This window comes from Triplophysa rosa, linkage group LG1 (genome assembly GCF_024868665.1).
Source record: "Triplophysa rosa linkage group LG1, Trosa_1v2, whole genome shotgun sequence".
NCBI lineage: Eukaryota > Metazoa > Chordata > Actinopteri > Cypriniformes > Nemacheilidae > Triplophysa > Triplophysa rosa.
The window spans coordinates 31,485,869-31,503,231 of NC_079890.1; the positions used below are offsets into that span (position 1 = coordinate 31,485,869).

At 37.8% G+C, this 17,363-nt stretch overlaps 1 protein-coding gene across 1 annotated transcript; it reads right to left on the reverse strand.

Moving 5' to 3' along the window:
- Window positions 1-759: 759 nt before the first annotated feature.
- Window positions 760-17,171, reverse strand: brms1 (BRMS1 transcriptional repressor and anoikis regulator). Its single transcript, XM_057346092.1, has 11 exons — window positions 17,056-17,171; window positions 9,538-9,735; window positions 9,242-9,332; window positions 8,961-9,088; window positions 8,600-8,679; window positions 4,977-5,073; window positions 4,781-4,873; window positions 4,072-4,136; window positions 3,541-3,580; window positions 2,192-2,300; window positions 760-2,108 (listed from the first exon to the last, which is right to left on the reverse strand). Exons 2-11 carry the CDS (start codon window positions 9,731-9,733, stop codon window positions 1,991-1,993), a joined length of 1,017 nt encoding a protein of 338 aa, XP_057202075.1. The 5' UTR covers window positions 9,734-9,735; window positions 17,056-17,171; the 3' UTR covers window positions 760-1,990.
- Between the last annotated feature and the right edge of the window lie 192 nt (window positions 17,172-17,363).

Below are 17,363 nucleotides of genomic sequence, written 5' to 3' on the forward strand. Positions count from 1 at the left end.
TGTGTGCGTGCGTGCGTGCCTGTCTGTGTGTGTGTGTGTGTGTGTGTGTGTGTGTGCGTGCGTGCGTGCGTGCGTGCGTGCGTGCGTGTGTGTGTCTGTCTGTCTGTCTGTCTGTCTGTCTGTCTGTCTGTGTGTGTGTGTGTCTGTCTGTCTGTGTGCGTGTATTATAGTAATGTGTTGTTTATATTGGTTTTAAAATTAGAAGTCCTCAATTTGTAAAATTAAGTCCACAAACATGGATTTCCATAATCTATTTCTTCACAACTTTTAAAGATCTGTCCACTTAATTCCTCATTTAGAGCTGGATCTCAGTTTTTCCATTTCCTTTTTAAAATCTTTTGGTACCTTCCCTCTCTTCAAACTGTAAATCAGGAATAACACACCCTCACACAGACTCTTGAATCTTTTAATTCATTAAAACCCAATGATCCAATAAATGAAATCAGGTTAAAGTTTGTTCTTGGATGCGCACCACGTCTACAGCCTTTAATTTTCAGATTTATAAATTATAACTTCTTGAAATTTTCTAATGCCTGTTGAGCATGCATCAGTTTTACAAAATAATATCTGTTTTCATTCCATAGTGCATCTACTCCTAAAATGTAAAGACTAAGTGACATCTAGTGGCTAACACCAAAAATGCCGAAATGATTTGTCATGTGTATGTACACCTAATGAGTTACGCCATGTGTTTTTGACATAGCCCTGCAAGGCTTTGTTATCAAAAATCACGAGTCATCAGTACACAGCAAATGTAATAAAAGATTAGATTTTAATAATGCTTCTTGTTATAAATACATGGTTATCATGAACAATTCATAAATATGTCTTAAAAAGCACCTCCCAGTCATCAGATCAGTTTACAGATGTCTATAAATATTAGAACAACAGTCTTGCAAGATGTACAGAAAAAATCTGTTACAATTTGTATTTTTATGATGTGCAGTGGTTGATTGTGTTTTCTGCATTAAAACAGATCATTCGAAAGGAGCAGGTTTTGCAACAAATGTGATGTTTTAAGTGTATCCAAGCTGGACTTTGAATTTCATATTATTATGCTTGAGGCTTCGGCTTCTTTTGGAACTATTGTGTTAATGGAGAAAAAAATTCACACTAATGTAAAAGGAACAGCTCACCCAAAAATGAGAATTCCATCTCATTTACTCTAGTTACTCGAGTTGTTCCAAATCTGTATAAATGTCTTTGTTCTGATGAACAAGAAAGAAGTCAAATTTGCTTTATAAATGTCATTTGTTCTGTTGAACACAAAAGAAGGTATTTTGAAGAATGTAGGAATGTAGTTCTGGGGCACTTTTGACTGCCATTGTAATTTTTCCAACTATGGTAGTCATTGGTGGCCAAGAACTGTTTGGTTACAAGCATTCTTCAAAATATCTTTCTCTGTGTTCATCAGAACAAAGAATTTTATACAGATTTGGAACAACTCGAGGGTGAGTAAATGATGACAGATTTTTTATTTGGGGGGAATTGTCACTTCAAGTGAAACTATGAGGTGAATTCATTACGTGCCTACAGCTGTGCTGATATTCAGTAGTTTTGCTTGTGTCATATTGCTTAAATTATCCAACAAACCTTATGTGATCCTAGTGCATATCAAGACTTCATACAAGGTCAGTATTATAAATGTACTTGGTTTGGGGAAATCAAATGTAAGTCTAGAAATATATGGTCTGTTATCATTCAAAGCTGTTAAAATATTTGGTCAACAGTATTCACGTGTATTAGTTATTGAACTGCTGCACTGGAAATTGTTTTTGTGCAGTACTAGTGCATATAATATGTAATATGTTTGTCATAAGAGTAACAAATGTAAATTTGTTAATTTGGGACAGTCTCTGGTCTACTTAATACCAGTGCAAAGCATCATATTATCCACAATTTTATAGGTGTCTGCAAGTGTGTGCATGTGTGTTATTTGGTAACTACTAAAGAGTAGGTACACACACTCTCCGAGTGTCTGCACTAGGCTCTAAGCCTTTCGTATGGTGTATTTGCCTTTCTGAAGCTGGGAGACGTAGATTTTGGTTTTGCTGCCATCTGTGTGCTTGAACCAGATCTCTCCTGCGCTGATCCCTGTTATTACAGCCCTGAGGAAAAACACACCAGACAGTCATGCGGTGACGAATGAGGAAAGAACCAAAGAAAAAGAAGAGTCTCAGGCTGTACTGACTGTGCTGGGCTGTCGTCGCTGATTTCTAGAACGACGCTGCTGCCTTTGGAGAATCTCTCTCCATCATAGAATAGAGCCCCACCTTCACATCTCACTGAAACCTGTCTGTCTGAGAGACAAACACATTCATCCATTATCAGTGCACGTTATGCTTCTATAAAGTTCTTTCCTCTCGTTCATACACTATTTTACAGGCCATTTGTGACCCTGGATCACAAAACCAGTCTTAAGTAGCACAGAAACATTTTTAGTAAAAGCCAAAAATACATTGTATGGGTCAAAATTATCTATTTTTCTTTTATGCCAAAAATCATTAGGATTTTAAGTAAAGATCATGTTCCACGAAGATATTTAGCAAATTTCCTACCATAAATATATCAAAACTTTATTTTTGTGAGTGGATGGCCTGCTACAGTGCCTCCGATTAACAACTTCGAAGGCGATTTTTCTCAATATTTTGATTTTTTTGCACCCTCAGATTCCAGAGTTTTAAACTGTCGTATCTCCACCTGATATTGTCCTATCCTAACAACCCATACATCAATAGAAAGCTTAATTATTCAGCTTTCAGGTGATGTAAAAACCTAAATTTTGAAAAATTGACCCATAAGACTGGTTTTGTTGTCAAGGGTCACATTTAATCTGAACAACGCCTAGAATTGATAATAAAATCAAGAGCAACACTTGTGGTATGTGTGGTAGCAAACGAATATGTAAAAGTTGGCATATTTGATGAAAACCAGTTTCATGCATTTTTAATACATTTTAATCTTAAAACATTTTCCAGGACAGCTTATTATTTTCTAGTAGATCAGGGAAGAGGTTATTATTGATTCAGCTGTGAAGGCAATACAGTGGAGAACATGCTTTGATGCCATTTATCCAAGAGCAGAGGTTCTCAGCTAGTTTGCTTCAGAACCCACGTGTCACGTTACACACCAAGTTAAGCTGTTAAGTCTCATTTATTCAGAGAACATCCCAATAACTAGAAATACTCATTAATACACTTCTCAATGGTCCATGAAAACGATAACATAACCCTTAATGTAAGTATACTGTCCCCTTGATGGTATTACAGAGTCACAGAGAGAAATTGAGAGACAGCGGTACAACATCCTTCTTCGCGCCATAAAATCCCTTCAGAGGTTATTGTGAGAGAAATTATTGGTTAAATATGCTGAACCAAACCTAATGTCGTTTCTACAATAAAGTTTAAATAGGCTAATGCTTGTAGGCCAGCAGTTTTGACGTACTGTGTAATAACAAGGTTCACGATGAAGTTCTTGGCCTTCCAGCCTAACTGTCGGACATGTTTAAATGAACACACAGACTATTAATAATTCACTTACTCTCTGCCTTCTTTTTCAAGGGAATCAGCGCTGCTTTAGCCTGAAAGACAGAGAGACAAAATGACTAAATGAGTGAGTGAGTGAGTGAGTGAGGTGAGTGAGTGAGTGAGTGAGTGAGTGAGTGAGTGAGTGAGTGAGTGAGTGAGTGAGTGAGTGAGTGAGTGAGTGAGTGAGTGAGTGAGTGAGTGAGTGAGTGAGTGAGTGAGTGAGTGAGTGAGTGAGTGAGTGAGTGAGTGAGTGAGTGAGTGAGTGAGTGAGTGAGTGAGTGAGTGAGTGAGTGAGTGAGTGAGTGAGTGAGTGAGTGAGTGAGTGAGTGAGTGAGTGAGTGAGTGAGTGAGTGAGTGAGTGATGAGTGAGTGAGTGAGTGAGTGAGTGAGTGAGTGAGTGAGTGAGTGAGAGGAGTGAGGAGTGAGTGACGGAGTGAGTGAGTGAGTGAGTGAGTGAGTGAGTGAGTGAGTGAGTGAGTGAGTGAGTGAGTGAGTGAGTGAGTGAGTGAGTGAGTGAGTGAGTGAGTGAGTATCCTGACTATACCTTCTTAATGGCCGTCCAGTCCTCCAATATATCAATGTCTCTCAGCATATACACAATGTACGGCCCTAAGAAACATAGACATGTACAGTAAGCAGGAGGTAAAACATTTTTTTTTAAGTTTAGATATGCAGTGTTAAGAACTATCCTGGTAACCAAAAGATTCCTGCTGCCCTTGAGTTAAAGTATGAATCTAGGGTAATGTGTGCTGCATTGTGTAGTGGGGTATTCAATTAAAGTTTAATGAGGTCCAGCCTTGAAATTTCCTTTCCAAAACTGTGTTAAATATTACAAATATGTTGTCTGGCAATTAAATAACATATGCAGTATGTGCTTCATGTATGAATGCTTATTTTGTCGTCTCTGCACCACAATAAAACATGCAAGATGCGACTAGTGCTTTGTGTGTATAAATAAAAAACACTGTTTGTAATTAGATTAACTCACCAGAAATAACCAGAGGCAGACAATTAGTGGACAGATATTTAGCTTGGGACCCAAGGTACTTTCTAGACCGCAGCTAATTGTCTAATAAAGCTAATAAAGCTCTCTGTAGGTGCACTTTAGATAAAAGTGTCAGCTAAATGACTAATTAGCGCTTGAAGCCTGGTGCTGAAAACAGGATGTAATCAGAAAGGTGAGTCTTAAACGGTGATGGAAGTGTTAATGGAATGAGATGAAGGGATGGATGAATCTGAAGAGGGTCTATTACCTGACACTAGTGCTGCTTTCCTCTTCCTCTCCGGGCGAATCGGGTGACGTCTCCTCTTGCACTTCTTCATCCTCACTTCATCATTCCACCACTCTGATTCATAAAGATGGCGTTGGTGTGGGAATGGATAGTAAAAAAAAATCCACAACAAGAACAAAGCATATCCTACTCTTTACTCTCTGATAAACGTGTTTACCTGATGTAATGTCTACGCTCTGTTTGTCCTCCTCAAGTCTGCGTATCTTCTCCAGCAGTTCTGTTTTTATGGCATCAAACAAGAGTGTCTTCTCACTCTATAGAGAAACAAACATCGCACGCACACTGACTTACGCTCACTCCTATGACTCACACGTATCGCTGCACTGTCAGACGTGTTCACGGTGCGCACCTATTCATTGTGTGTTTAGTGTACTGACTGTAAATTATGACAGATAAATGCATATGACGTATTTATTCTTTGGTAGGGATGTAACGATGCACCGTGAGCCGGTTGAAAATCGATTATAATACGTGATGATTCAAGTCGTGATGATTCAAATTTGAGACCCAAAGTAAACTCTCGCCATACTGTACCTTCTCCGTTCTCTCTGCATCCTGTTTCTTGGGATGTATTTGAACCCATTACTTTACAATCACTCAAAGACATCATTGGTAATATCAAACCCTCTTTTAGCCCTTATGACACTATGGCCCAGTTTCACAGACAAGGCTTGGCTTAAACCAGGACTATGCCTTATGGATTAGGATATTTAAATCGCTTTTATAAAAATGCCTCATTAAAAAACATTACTGGTGTGCATCTTGAGACAAAGCAATGGCACTGGTATATTTTAAGATATGTCAGTGCATGTTATTTTCAGTTAAGACAACTCAAACTTTCATTTTAGTCTGGGACTAGTTTTAAGCCTCGTCTGTGAAACCGGGCATATACATACTACATTTTTAAAATGAATCGCTGACACTGATGGGCCAGGATGCCTTTTGTCAATAAGTGTCTTTCAACTGGCTCGGTTCCTGCTACTCCTAAAGTAGCTACTGTCACCCCACTTCTCAAGAAACCTTTCTAGCCCTTCTATTCTCAACAACTTTCGTAGAGGTTTTGGAATTTCAAAGGTTTTGGAAAAAATTGTGTTTGACCAACTGCAGTTCTTTCTGAAACAACTGTATTACTGAACATTTTCACACAGCAAAAATGACTTTCTTACTTAGTCTTTTTTTCTTGTTTTCCAGTAAAAATGTCTAAACATTGTTGGCAGATATTTTTTGCTTGTTTTAAGCACAAATTAACTGAAATTTCATGTTTTTTTTCCTAAAAACAATACTTATTTTCTTAGGTCATTTTGCTCATCAAGAAAATGCATTTTGATTCAAGAATTTGTAGACATTTTTATTGGAAAACAAGAAAAAAAGACTACGTAAGAAAGTCATTTTTTGCAGTGCAGTCTGGTTTTAAGCCTGCTCATAGTACGGAAACGGCCCTTCTCAGAGTATTAAATAATATTCTTTTAACTACAGATGCTGGTGATTCTGTGGTCCATCTTTCAGCAGCATTCAATACCATGGACCACTCTATTTTAAAGGGGTCATATGACACGGCTAAAACGAATATTATAATTAATTTAAAAAAAAAAAAAAAAAAAAAAAAAAATTAAAGATAAAAAAAAAAAAATTTCCACATACCGTGCATGTTTGTATCTCCTCTTTGCCCCGCCTCTCTGAAACGCGCAGATTTTCTACAAAGCTCATGGCTCTGAAAAGCGAGGTGTGCTATGATTGGCCAGTTAACCAGTGCGTAGTGATTGGTCGAATACTGCAAGCGTGTGATGGAAATGTAACGCCTCTTACCATATTCGGAACATCAGGTTCGAAAGCAATTGTACTGACAGGTACGCCCACCTTACTTGCGTATACATTTGGGCGGTCTTAGTCAAATCACACCACGAACTGACGTAGATTTGTGGGGGTGTGGTTACACGAGGCGTTTCAGGCAGGTCTGGGTGAGCATTCGCTTTTAGAAAGAATGCGTCTTTTGTTCCGACACTTTCATTTTTGCATTTTTACGTGTCTAATACATGCATGGGCAACTTATAACACACCAAAGACACAGAAAAACACGTGTCCGTGCCATATGACCCCTTTAATATCTCGACTAGAGTCTGATGTGGGCATAAAAGGGACGGTCCTAAAGTCGTTTTTATCTGACAGAAAATTCTCTGTCAAACTAGGCAACTTCTCTTCCTCCACTGCTCAACTCACATGTGGCCTTCCTCAAGGCTCGATATTGGCGCCCTCCCTTTTCTCCCTGTACATGCTTCCTCTGGGCTCCATTTTTAGAAGGCATGGGGTGTCCTTTCCTTTTTATGCTGACGATACCCAGATTTATCTACCTATTAACAGGAATGATCCTTCAGCTCTGAGTACCCTATTAAGGTGCATAGATGAGGTTAAAATCTGGCTAGGTCAATAAAATGTAACGTTAAATGAAGATAAAAAGCAGGTGATTGTTTTTAGCCCGTCTGCTCATTCTCAGGCTTCCAGCCTAGATCTGGGCAGCTTATCAGCCTTCAGATCTTCTCGTGTGCTCAATTTGGGTGTCCACTTTGATGAGTCATTAAAATTAGACGAGCATATCTCCTCTGTATTGGCTCCAGCTTCTACCAACTCCGCTTGCGGTCTAAAATCAAACACTTTTTAAACGCTACAATGTTTGAGATGACCGTCCATGCTTTTATCACTTCACGCTCAGACTACTGCAACTCATTGTATTGTGGTATTGCTCAGTCACAAATCATCCGCTTACAACTGGTTCAGAATGCTGCTGCGAGATTTATTACAAATAGCAGCAAATATGACCACATCACCCCTATTCTGCGGGCCCTCCACTGGCTACCCATTCAATCCAGAACTGTTTTAAAAATTATTTTATTGGTTTACAAGTCTTTACACAACCAAGCCCCTAGATATCTGTCAGAGCTGTAGAGGAGATTGAGCTTTTTCAGTGGCTGCTGTGGAACAATCTGCCATGGAGACAAGAGTGGCACCTTCTCTTCCCATTTTTAAATCTCGCTTGAAAACATACTTGTTTGATCTGGCCTACCAATAACCCACTTTTATTCCATTTTATTTTGTATTTTTATGCTTATTCCTGCGCTCTCTGAATGCTGATCTGTTTTCCTCAGTTTTTTTATTTCTGTTTGTGTTTTTGGTTATTCATTCTAATGTACAGCACTTTGGTCAGTCTTGTGGCTGTTTTAAATGTGCTCTATAAATAAATGAACTAGAAGTCGGGTGAGATGTTAAATCAATCGCAATACATGTTTTGAACTGCAGGGGTCGCTGTGTTTACTGCAAACTTGGTAAACGTGGATGTGCTAATATTTCTTAAAAAAGTACAAGTTAGGAAAAGCACAGACAAAGTTTTAGTTTGTTTATATTAAAGAGACTTTTGTATTATTTATTTTTATTTTATTTGAAATTTGTTAAAAATTGCAATTTAGTTTTGTTATTTGACACAAAATCTATTTTTATTTTACTAAGAAATGTGCAGCATTTGAGAAATAATAAAAGGGCAGTTGTTCATTTCTAATTTGCCTCAACTCATTCTGTAAAAAAAATCTTGAAAAAATCATATCGTGGGATCAGAATCGTGAATCGCATCGTGAGCTGAGTGAATCGTTACATCCCTATTCTTTGGACAGCATAACTTGTTTTAAATTCTTTTAATACAGTAAAAAAAATTCAGAGGTTTAATATAGTCTTATGAACCTGGATATGTTTGTATACACTGGATATGTGTGCTAGTTCTGTTATTTGTGTTACCTCTAGATGTTGTCTTGCCCCCTGCACCTCACATTCATGTTTGTGTCTGACCACCTGCAGACAGAGTTCTCTATACACACCTAGAGAGGGTGACAGAGAGAGAGTTTGTGTATCAGTAAAACTGCATAACAAGTCATCCACTTCCTGCCGTTTAGTGGATGGCTATGAACCAAATTCTGGTCGATGAAGTCTTAACAGAACTAGAACAGAAATTTGACTACACTGACTCTACACAAGAAAAAAAAAATGTTTTAAGGCAAAACATGACACTGTGATATACACAGAGATACAAGGAAAATACTCTAGGAGCAATGAGTCACAAGCAAAACATGACAAACTCACTCATATTCTGTTGTGTTACCTGCAACTTGTGTTCCCTGCTGTAGGTTTTGTTGCAGTGTTGCCAGAGGATCTCTGTACTCTCTTGCCTTCCCTGTTAAAACCTCATCCAGCTTCATTTTGACCTGGTTCAGGCGTTCTTGAAACAGTCTGTGATCAAAATAATCAATAGCAAAAATCAAAACTCCGGAGTTTAGTTCTTGACACATTAAACTGTCACTATTCCTCATCTTGTCTTTTGTTGTGACAGCCATTGATCAAATGAATATTATGAACCTTAAATCTGTCAAAGACTTGTCTTACTTGTCTTTTAGCTCCATGAATTGTTTTTCCAAGTCAGACATTTCGTCTAGGCATTGTGTTCGTCTTCTCTCGCAATCTTCACCATCCATTTCTGACAGAGAAAAACAGACTCATCCTGTTCAATCTCTTTTCTTATCAGTACCATTTCAGACTAAACACATTAACACACAACTACATCATTGTCTAAAGCTTTAGATAAGTTCATTCTTGGCTTGGCAGGACCAGGTCCATTTCATATTCAGCGTAACAGTGGTCGGCCAAAACAGTGGTCACAATGTGTGATGATATGAACAGACCTGAACTTTCTTCCTCTTCTTCTTCTTCCTCCTCTGCCTCACTCTCCTCCAGATCACTCTCCCGGTCTTCTCCACTCTCCTCCATTGTCTCCTCTGCTCTCTCTCGTTCCTCCTCTATCTCACCATTTGTCTGAGGGAACTCAGGGTCGGCCTCCATCTCCTCTTCTGATTCCCTCGCAGTGGGCTGAGCCGGCATGACTATTTAGAACAGTGTAACAACAGCGGTATGAACTTAAGATGCCCATTTGTGGCCCAGTGAATGACTCAAAACCCATAGAAACCACCAGTAACATCAAATATTTGAGTCATTAGTAAATGCTTAAAACAACTCATTCTCAGTCATTAATGAAACATATATAATTCTTAACAGCTCAGTAGTTCACATACATTCGCATTAGTAGGGCCCTGTGCAATTTGTTTTATTTTTTCTCAAATTCCGTTTTTTCCATTTTAATTTTTGTGGATTCTGTGTTTTCAGTTTTTTTAGATACAATAGTAATAATTTTTCCCACATGAAAAATACTTCAGCATACTATAGCATTTACTCATTTACTGTGGTAAGACACCTAGATACTACAGTGTTTTTAAACTTAACAGAAAAAAATCTATAAAAAATATGGCAACAACTATGTTCATATAAACCAGCATCTCTCCAGTGCATTTTCTGTTTTTTTCTTTTGTTTTTTACACCTACTTAAATTAAGATTTTTTATTTTACTAGTACATTTACTTTAATAAAGGAAATAATATAATATACTATAGTTTATTCATATGGGTGTGTCAAATTGTATTTTGACAGGTTGTCGCAAAGACAATTTTAGTGCATGTTTGATAGTAGCTTCAATCAGGCCCTGTCCCAAATGGCGCACTTCATGTGGACTCGTGGACTTAAATTGAGCGTGCTAGCCAAGTCTACGAGTCCGTAGGGTGTCCCGTTTGTCTTTTTAGCGCTCAGAAGTCTGCTCGCGAGGGCCTCCTTTGTGCCCTCGATGCGGTCTTCTGCCAAACCCGCATTGCAGACACCACTGATGTTACCTACCCAGGAATCCTTGCGAACGCCCAATCACAGAACGGATGGGAGGAGAGTCGCGGATGTGTCAGACATATACGTAAACATGACGGATCATTTTTTAAATGTATGTTTTGATAAAATTCCATATTAAAATAGTTTCTTATTCACATTATTGCTTATTTATTTTCTATTAAGCCAGCTATTCAAGAATAAAAACTTTTAATGCAGTGCATTTTCATACTTGTTTTGTTGTAGATTTATATTTAGTTGTATTCTGTGCTCTGTAAAGTTAAACAACACAGCTTTTTTATTATAGAGAAATATTAAATAACAACATATATGCATATTAAGAGCACATTAAGTATAGTGTATACAAATAAATAAATATACATAAGCAGTTGCCTTACAAACATAAGTATCTATTGTAGGGCTGTCACGATAAACCGACGATAAATATCACGTGATTTATGCACAGCTTTTGAGTGAAGTACGGGAAAACGTGCTGCATCCGAAAGCCAGAGGGCGCTCTCGTGCGGAAACTCCAAATACGCACTGCAGAAGAAGACCATAACACGTTCTATAGGTAAATGCCTAAGGACATCACTGTTATCACTGTTACTCAAGCCTCATCAGGTATTTTATGATAATAAAGTATATTTATAATGATCATGTTTGACGGGTGTTGCTTTTTCAAATGATTTCAAATGATTATAAGCGACACAAACTCGCACTGCTTTTAGATCGAGCAGCATTTCCTACTGATCCCAGAGACGTGCTTCACGGCCAAGCTACGCATTAAAAAAAATATCGACACATTGCATATCGCAGCCAGCTTGATTACAATAGGATTCGGTGGTATCGCGATACAAATATCGTACTCATAATGCTCGGGTGACATCAACATATGAAATACAGAACTATAAAAAACGGCAGCTCCTGTCCCAAATAACAACAATGGGACAACAGTGTGGTCGCTTCATGCGGCGCTGCGCAGACTAATCAGCGTATGACAACAAAATACTGCGAGAGTGATTAGAAAGCATTGCTTGCTCTTTACTGCATGATGACCTCAAGTCCGTCCCAAAATGCACTCCCAAGTACCCTTCTGGACTCGCGCCTAGTACCCTATAGGTCTGCACTTCCTGACGTCACCAAGTGTGGACTCGGAGGAGGTCCACAAGACCGGAGTGCGCCATTTGGGACAGAGCCTCAAATGAAGCGGTGAAAAACGGTTGTTGTTACGGCTGTAAGTGGTGCAAAATATCGCCATATAATTACAATAAATTACATTAGCTAACGTCTACCCCAACCCTAAACCTAACCTTACAATAATAAAAAAATATTAATCGACTGTTTTCAGCGTGACAAAAATTATGCGGTATTGAAGTGCGCATGCCCAGTGAAGGTAGCTGTATCCCTTCTGGTCAAAACCGTGAAAAACTCATGATGTAAACACTTAAAGCAGCTCTGGAGTGAAATGCTCATGAAATAAACTCTCAGAGCAGCTCTTGGAGATGTGTTCGCATCCCCATATAGTGAGATGCTGTAAACAGAAGTGCCATGCGTGCAGAGGAAACCGCTCGAATCATTCATTCAGAGACACACAGAACAGGCAGATTACATATTTAAACAGCATCTGAATCACTAATGATGTTATTTAAAGCACAAATTTAATTTTATTAGCTGTTCAGTGCTATTTTCTACGGTGGCCCACTAGTGCACATGACAACGAAATTTAAAAAGCAAATATAAGTTCACAACACAAAGCAATCAAGCTACAACACAACGGAATAAAGCCACAACACAACGGAATCAAGTCACAACACAACGGAATAAAGCCACAACACAACGGAATCAAGTCACAACACAACTGAATAAAGCCACAACACAACGGAATCAAGTCACAACACAACGGAATAAAGCCACAACACAACGGAAATGCTCCCGACCACTAGGGGGCACCAAAGTTCTTATTATTGTTCTATATTTTTCTGGGCACATTCGGCACTTCCGTGCTTGGTTCAGTGCAGACAGCAGCGGGAGAGAGATCCGGGAGAGCATTAAGGATTTTCACGCAGATTATTAAAGCCCAGGACAAACATTCTAAGACTTTTTCTTTCAACTGGAGTGGATTCTAGTCTTTGACAGTCAGAAAAGAGCACACGACTGCTTCAGACCACTATACACATTAAAACATTAAATTACTCATGACGACTGGACTTTCTGCTAAACCAACAAATCTATTGATCTATTTACTGATATAGATGAGCAAGCTTGCATTATATTCCCGTTTCGTTAGTCATAAAACCGCAATGCTCACGTTTTTTTACACTTGGTTATGCGTTAATTGTTTTAGAGGTTATGCACGCATAATAAAGGTTAAATAAATTGGTAATGAAAACAATATTTAATAGAGTAATCAATTATTCGTAACAGTAAAAAAACGAATGCAGATTTAAGTCCAGAGCTTGCGCACTGAAACTGAGATAGGAGACTGTGGCATTGTCTGGATCTAAATGCAGACTTAAGCCCATTGCACATTGAGTTCGAAATTTCCTTCCGAAATTTCAGCACGTTAAAAAATAAATACGACCTCACGTTGTGTCAATCACATTTACACACTGCCTCCGATATTTTCATCCGTCATAAAAAAATTCGGACCGGGTTCGATTTTCTGCGTTTTTCGCATCCGTCAAGCATTTTGAGTGGCCTTTTTTAACCATTCAGAGACACCGTACAAACGAAAGCCAAATACGAAAAAACGCATACGACAATTTCGGACTGTATGTGCAAAGACCTTTAAAGTTAAAAGTACTTTAATCAAAATAATGATAAAAAATACAACGTGTTTTGATCGCTGGATCGAAATTTGATTGCTTAGCCACGTTTAAAACAAGACTGTATGTTCTTCTGTACCCTTACACACACACACACACACACACACACACACACAGCGTAAACAATAGCTTTCATTTTCGATTGACAATATTTAGCTTAAGATGGCTATCCTTTTTCATGAAGGAAAACATTTTGATGTAATTGAACCTGCTGCTGTGTGTTTTTTGTAAATAATTTGCATTTGTAAATAATAAAACGTGTATGTTCCTTGAAAACAGCCGTGTTTGTCATTTAAAAACATCTATATAATAATAACCCAATAATAGCTTATTCATTTGTATTTTGTCAGATTTTCTCAAATTTTTCCTGTCTTGTTCCTCATCGTTTCAAGTGCATTCATAATGTCAGTCGCAGGTGGCCATGGTAAATATAAATTAAGGCAAATATAAATGGCATGGTAAATATAAATTATTTAACCAAAGGTTAAATAATGCATACAATTATAAATAAATGTGGACACAGCCATTTATTTCCATATTCCGTTTGACAATATTTAGCTAAAGATGGTGTAATCAAGGAAAAAACGTTGTTTTTAATGCACATCATTGCTGTTTGTTGTTCTGCATTTACCAAAGAAAACAAGTAATAAAATAAAATAAAAAAACTAAATATTTTCCTTTCAATGCTCATCGTTTAATTTCTGATTAAATCGTTTTTGGCCGTAGTCATTTAAAGTCTTGATTATTTCAATTCATATACACACAATAGAAGCAAAGCATGAAAAACATATTTTCATTTAATTCTTTAATTTCAACGTTAAAGAAATCATTTCATTTAAACGCTTAGCCTATTACGACCAATGTATAGCTCACAATACAGTTTCTAGCATTTAAAATTATTTAAACACATATGCACAGTTAAAAAAAACTCAGTGGAGGTGGAGGTTTTGGAATTCATTCTTTCAATCCAAATTATGTAGGCTAGCTATATGTTAGAAGCAGCGGAGGTAAACTCATATGCTGGTTGTTAAGGCAAATGTCAATGCAAATAGGCGACAATGCAATGCAAATATATAATTTTATGGTGTATTTACAGTATATATGATGTTTGTGTAAAGGTGATTCAAAGCACCGGGATTATCCTCTGTTATTAGTTTTGAGAGGCAGTCGTGAATGTCTAGCTCATTTTCAGTGGGAGACATGTGGTAAGCTGCAAAACACGAGGGTTTCATTGGCGGCATGGAGGTGGTGAGCAAGAGATGCCCAAAATCCTTCCACTGGCACGACTCTTCGCAAGCGCTCTTTTTGTGAACGGCATCCACGCTGGCTTTAACCTATCAACATTTTAGTAGCTCAAAACAAGGAGAACATAGTTTTAATAATGGAATTCCCGAAGTTATATGACCTAACAAAAAGAAGACAAATACAGAGATTTAAATAAAGAATACAGAGTGGGTTGATTTGCAAGTTAAAATACACGATACGTGCAAAATGTCATAGTAAACTGTGCCTAAAATGAGCATCATTAGTATTAGTCATTACCGCAAAAATTAATAAACATCAACTTCAGGCTGGTTAGTGACCTTGAACGTCCGCCCAGAGACATTTTCACTATGAGAGACAGCAGCAATGCAGCAACTCTGTCCAACTGCCAAGTATGGTGAAAGGGCCATAACATACATTAGAATGTTGACTAGCCAATCAAAATCAAGCATTCAAAAGTGCTGTGCAAATTTGTTCATATGAGATTGTTTGCCATTGACATTCAGTTTTTCCACAGTAGAGCACACTTTCCTTTTAAATGCTTTACACAAGCAAAACAGGCTACCAAAACCACTAAAACAACCCCCAGCAAAACGCGCACCTCCTACCCGGCATGACCCAATTTATCATGCCGAAAGTACCCCCTAGTGGTCGGGAGCATTTCCGTTGTGTTGTGACTCGATTCCGTTGTGTTGTGACTCGATTCCGTTGTGTTGTGAACTTATATTTGCTTTTTAAATTTCGTTGTCATGTGCACTAGTGGTCCACCGTAATTTTCTGATTAAGAAATTCTAAATTTGCAAGATTCCGCGCCATTCCACGTTTTATATCAAATTCCATTTTAATGCCTGGATTCCGCAATTCCATCCGCGTTTTCCGTTAATCATATGGCCCTACATTAGGGATGTAAGTTAACAATTTCATGGTATCGCAATAGCAAAATTGTCTCAATATTATCGTGGTCACTACAAATGACTGTATGAAATGACAGGTCTTCCGGGCCTTAGAATGTTAAACAATATAATAGATATGACCTCTGTCAAGGTCCAGCTGGTGCAGTCTTTTTATTTTATAATAGGGAGTTTTAAGTCATCTTTGACCTATCTCATACTATACCTCATACCGCAAAGCAACAGTTATGATTAAAGGATAAAGAAAAGAGGACATGATATGACATGGTTAATTTGTACATCATTGCAATGTTCAATAATTGTTTATTGAACACTTATGGCACTTTTTCCCAAGTCTTCATTTGTCTTTTTAAATATAGCAATAAACATTGTACCACAGGCACCACACCGAGGTATTATCTTTTTTTTATGTCGTTACATCCCTAATTCGCATGTATGTTAAAATATGAATATTCTATATAATAATATGCACAAGCACAAATGACATCTGAGAGATATTTTGGAAATTTAACTTAAAGGGATAGTTGAAAATGTAAAACTCTGTCACCATTTACTCACCTTCGAGTTATTCCAAATCTGTATTAATTTCTTTGTTCTGATGAACACAGAGAAAGATATTTGGAAGAATGCTTATAACCGATCTTTCCCCCATTGACTACCATAGAAGGAAAACTTACTTCATCTGTTGAACACAAAAGAAGACATTTTGAAGAATGTAGGACAGCAAACAGTTCTGGGGCACTTTTGACTACCATTGTATTTTTTCCTACTATGGTCGTCAATGGGGGGCAAAATCTGTCTGGTCTGTGTTCATCAGAACAAAGAAATGTAAACAGATTTGGAACAACTCGAAGGTGAGTAAATGATGACAGAATTTTCATTTTTGGGTGAAGTCTCCTTTTAATGTGCATATAAATACAGCTGACCAGATAAAAGACCTCTAGATGACGATAGTTAATAGACAACAAAATGCTGTTGTTAACAAGCTCTTATTTTGTATATTTAATTAGAGATACGGTTGCTAATGTAACGCATTAGGACCCTTTTCTAGATATATACGAGCACAGGTGTGTGTTTCATGTACATCCTCTAAAGGCCTCACTTTACTGTACTTACATTACAAGCAGATTACTCATTCTGCCGTCATATGGCTTGTACATTATGTGCTATACGTAATAATAGTTAACACACGCTCGTGCAGAGATACAATAGCGGATTTACAATGGTTATAACAACTCGCTTTCAACTTGAGACAAAGTGTCCAAATCTACATAAAAGCAGGTACAGTGATGTTTCCCATGTACAAAAGACCTTTTGGGAACGTTACAATTATTATAATGTATTAATAATTCACATGGTACTTTGTTTCGTTGTAATGTATTTCCATCCAAATGGTCGATCTCCTCATGAATGTATCCCCGCAGATGAACCCATAATAATATACCAATATGATGCGAACTATATTAAATGCATATACAGCCGTAAAATACCTTACCTTATAGTCGATTATTGCTTAAGTCTTGAAAATGTGGCATAGTTTCGAATACATTTGCATTTCGAGGCAAAGTTGACATCGAGCAAGTCTACTTCCTGAGCATTCGTACGTTTGTGTCAAAATAATGACGGTTTTGAAACGCTGGCCAATCAATGAAGACCTCGCGTCCTCAACGGACCAATAAAAAGAGTAGAATGAAAAATCGATGTTAGTACAGTCATTGAACTGGCCAATAGGAGGTCCAAACATAGCCTCCTCTACAAGGCTCCCTAAATAGAAGATAGTCAGTGGGGCGTCTATAAATGTTA

What these genes read in the sequence shown, in the direction of transcription:
- brms1 (XM_057346092.1), bottom strand. Translation starts at nt 9,733, where the DNA reads ATGCCGGCTCAGCCCACTGCGAGGGAATCAGAAGAGGAGATGGAGGCC. An exon ending in ACTGGACGGCCATTAAGAAG is followed by an intron (nt 3,581 to 4,071) that starts GTATAGTCAGGA and finishes TCTGTCTTTCAG; the next exon opens with GCTAAAGCAGCGCTGATTCC. An exon ending in CTTGAAAAAGAAGGCAGAGA is followed by an intron (nt 2,301 to 3,540) that starts GTAAGTGAATTA and finishes TTTGTCTCTCAG; the next exon opens with ACAGACAGGTTTCAGTGAGA.